At 35.0% G+C, this 4,145-nt stretch overlaps 1 protein-coding gene across 1 annotated transcript in view; it reads right to left on the bottom strand.

Annotated features, from left to right (window-relative positions):
* The window catches only part of LOC107703507 (5-hydroxytryptamine receptor 4-like), a 26,925-nt gene that overhangs the window by 17,787 nt on the left and 4,993 nt on the right, over nucleotides 1-4,145 (bottom strand). Inside the window, exons 2-4 of the mRNA XM_016506134.1 lie at nucleotides 930-1,024; nucleotides 705-836; nucleotides 230-430 (exon numbers count right to left, since the gene is read on the bottom strand). Of these exons, the coding sequence (XP_016361620.1) occupies nucleotides 230-430; nucleotides 705-836; nucleotides 930-958 (362 nt within the window). The 5' untranslated portion in view covers nucleotides 959-1,024. The remainder of the gene's footprint in view (nucleotides 1-229; nucleotides 431-704; nucleotides 837-929; nucleotides 1,025-4,145) is intronic.

The following is a 4,145-nucleotide window of genomic DNA, read 5'->3' on the forward strand; positions in this document are numbered from 1 at the left end:
ATATAAAAAATATGACAGTGCATGCCATGACCCAAACTACATTTAGAGAGAAAAAAAATATTATCAAATCTGGCATAGAAAACTGCTGCCCCAATACTATTTAGCACATGATAACATGTTCTAATTTAAGACCTCTTTTCTTAATATTACCATGGCAACGCAAGGAGTTATTTGTGTAGAACAACATTAGTCATTTTTGTTTCTATATTAGCTTCACAAACGCACTCACCTGTCTAGTGCAATGCAGCACAGATGCAGTAAAGATACAGTGGTCAGCAGCACGTCCAGTGAGGTACGGACCAAGCAGAACGTCTCTCCATAGCTCCACTGACCTGTGGTCAACTCTATGGCTGCCAGGGGCATCACAACAAGGGCAACTAGAAAGTCTGCAAATGCCAGTGATACGATGAAGAAGTTGGTCTTCTTCTTCCTATATATAGAACAGTAAATGAACAAAAGATAACATTAATAAACATTAGTTCACTACAGAAAATATTCTAGTGTCTATACATAGAAAATACTCATGTATGTTATGCTATGTTATGAGACACTACAGAACCATAGTGTTACATGTTTGGGTCGAATCAACCTACAAATGGCTTACTTTTAGATATCTTACACATTACGTTTAATTTATATGTATTTTAACATCAAAAATGTACACTGACACAGTGAATTTAAATGTAGATATGAAGCAGCATTACCTTAGCTGTCTGTCTTTACAGAGAGCCACCATCACAAGCAAGTTACCAAGTGCAGTCAGTATAATGATGGTCACCAGGACAATAGACAGTGTTATCTTCGGAGTGTGTTTGGACACAACTTCATCCACTGAACTGCAGACAAAAATATGCAGCCAATTATATATGAATTGATAAGATAAAATAAATACATATCTATATAGTGAAATATTTTGAAGTGGTTCTTACTCATCCGCTGAGTCTGATGCTGTGGCCATGACTGGTCATCTGTTTGGAAGTGATCAGATGGGGATTTGTTCACACAAGACACTGCAGACCCTCTCCTGTGGGACAAACGCAACTGTTTTGCGTTCTCACATCCCAAATTCAATCATATTCTTTCAGCATGAGTTTCAAAGTGAGAGCACTGAGACTAAACCATCAGCACATTTAAAATGAAACAAAGTCTTGTGGGATATAACAAGTAAATATGAGCCATGATGAGCGTCTGACCATTTTCCTTTCTAAGCAAAACTACAGGCTCACAAGAACTAACCATTGAATGCTGTCAATCAGCATTTTGTTGGCTAAATCAGTGATTTGAGATTTGCCTGGTCACACCTGTAAAACAGAAATCAGGACTTAAAGCAGCACTATGTAACTTTTGGCGCTCTAGCGGTTAATAACCCGATGAATTCATGATGTACTCGCTCATTATATACATTTTGCAAATTTTGAACACAGAAAAAGTTACATAGTGCTGCTTTAAAAATAAAAATTTCCCTAATAAACTATGTGCACTGCAATATGTCTAAAATGTGCAAATTTGAGAGGAATACAGTACATGTGAATTTTTTATATATTAGCAGTATTAATCAAATGAAGCCATTGTAAAATGACTTGGAAAGTGACTCTTTTCTTCTTCTTCTTCTAGTTGTCTAATCTAGTTGTCTAATAAACCGTGCATTTACAATTATTACAGCTACGATTCATACGTTTATATATATTTCCATTTACGTTAATGCATTTAGCAGACACTTGTATCTAAATAAATAGGATAATTAAATAATTTTATGGACGATCAAATAATTATCCATATACATATTCAAAATGTATAATTATTATTAAATACTAATGTGGATGCTTATTTTACTATTCTATTTGTGTGTGTGTGTGTGTGTGTGTGTGTGTGTGTTTTAATATAACTTTCCCCACATTTTATAGACTTAATAGATGTTTTTGTAAACACGTTTCTGGTCTGATGTCAAAGAAGAAATACTTGAGCCTTACTGTAGGTACTGTGGAGGCACATAAAACAAAAAAGGTTGGGGAACCCTGGCCTAAATCGCCATATGTAAGTCATATGTCTTATTATGCCCTCAAAACACATCAAATATTGAAAGCAAGATACTGAAGATAGAAAACCCTCAACACAAAGTGCATGCACTCCATCATCACACTGTTAATACCCACAGTGGCCAAATCACACCCTGTGCCTGTGGCGCTGGAGCCATAACTCACGCAGAAGTGGAGAGAGTTCTCACAGAGTAAACACTGGAAGCGTGTGATGTATTTGCCCAGCTGGGAGGCTCAAGTGGGTATTACAGAGACAGCTTGGACACTTCTTTCCTGTCCTGTTGCTTTCGTTTGAGTTTCAAATGAGCCACATGATTATTATAGCCCTGTATCAAACACACTGAACAAAACAGGCTAAACAGCTACGCAGAGAGGACACCTGATTTACACGTTTCTTTTGTAGGACAGAGTAAAAGGGTCATTCTACAAAACAGGTGCCACCTGTGTCCCTGATATGCATATGTGTAAATATATTCAATTGAATTAATATCTGAAGGCAGATTTTACTATGCGTCAACACAGAACATTATGGAACATGGTGATGGAAAAGAATATGAGATTGAGAAATATATATGAGAAAAAATAGATTTCAATGCTTTTGTGTTCTCTCACAAAAGTTTTGCGTTACCCAGAGCAACTTTGCATTCACTCCCAAAAGTTTCATGTTTCCCAGAGAAATGTTTGCAATCGCGAGTGAACACAAAAATTCTCAGAGAATGAATTTGAATTATTATTTTTTCTCATTATAGTTTTCCTGTTTCCTTTGTATTTTGTTTGCATTTTATTTTATTATATATCTTAGTTTATGTATTTTATTTTATTTTATTTTTTAATTTACATATTGTATTATTAAAATTTTTTGATAATGTCCTTAGTTTGTCTGTCAATCCTGTCAGCATCATACAGTATATTCCCAGTTTTAATACATTATAATTTCATAAATCAAAACGTTTTCTTAATGGCATCATTATACTTTCAAGGAGTAAATTTTAAGGACAAACTAAAGTTTCAGTAGGTGACAATTTTCTTTCCATGATTTTGTATAGTGAACAATTTACAAATGAAAAATATACATCCATAAAAACGTTCCTTTTAAATGATCTTTCTAAGAAGCAACTTTGTTTCATAATCTTAAGGCTTGTCAAATTAAACTGTAACTGTCAACTCTGTTACATTTCAGAAGCTATACAGTTATTATTTCCCAAAATGCTTTCATCTAGCTTGCGATACCAAAATGCAATTTGTTGACTCTTAAACATTATTTATCTGATAGAATGTTTAAAATCTAGTGAAACTGAACTTTAAAAATGGGAAAACTGGGAAAGGCACCCGTTTCATCAAATGATCCAAAAAGAAAGCAGGGCTGAAGTACAAAAGTTGATGCCATGTGACACGACACTAACTTTCAGTAATCTTGTCTCATAAGATCGAAGAGCTCACTATTCCCTTCAGCTCAAGGGATTTCAAACATGGTTAACTGTCTGAAGCATACAGATCTGTCCTGATAAAGAACTTCTGGAACCTGAACATTCAGGTTTTTATAAAAGCATTAAATAAACTGGTTAGTACAAAATGAACTTCAAACTCTATTTGTGAATAAACATTCTTAATGAACATGAACATGAAACCGCACCCAAATGTGATGCATCACAACCTGAATGCTTTACTATTGAACAATTTACAATAACACCAAAACGTTGTATTAAACAAAATATTGAAGTGACATATTGCACTCTAAAAAATGCTGGGTTAAATACAACCCAGTGCTGGGTAAAATAGGGACAAACCCAGCAATTGGGTTGTTTTGACCCAGCGGCTGGGTTACTACCCAGAAGGTTGGGTTAAACATTTAACCCAACCGCTGGGTCAAAACAGCCCAATTGCTGGGTTTGTCCCTATTTAACCCAACACTGGGTTGTATTTAACCTAGCATTTTTTAGAGTGTGCAATGAAATAGGCAACTCTAGGTTTCAAAAAGAATCTACTTCAGCAAACACCCATAACTCTTGACAAGTTATTGTCACTGTAATCTATTGGCAAAACTGTTTCTCTGATACAAAGCAAAACAGGTTAACGTGACATAATTTACATAATGAAAAGAATCTGCAC

This window comes from Sinocyclocheilus anshuiensis, unplaced genomic scaffold (assembly GCF_001515605.1).
Source record: "Sinocyclocheilus anshuiensis isolate Anshui unplaced genomic scaffold, SAMN03320099.WGS_v1.1 scaffold330, whole genome shotgun sequence".
Taxonomy (NCBI): domain Eukaryota; kingdom Metazoa; phylum Chordata; class Actinopteri; order Cypriniformes; family Cyprinidae; genus Sinocyclocheilus; species Sinocyclocheilus anshuiensis.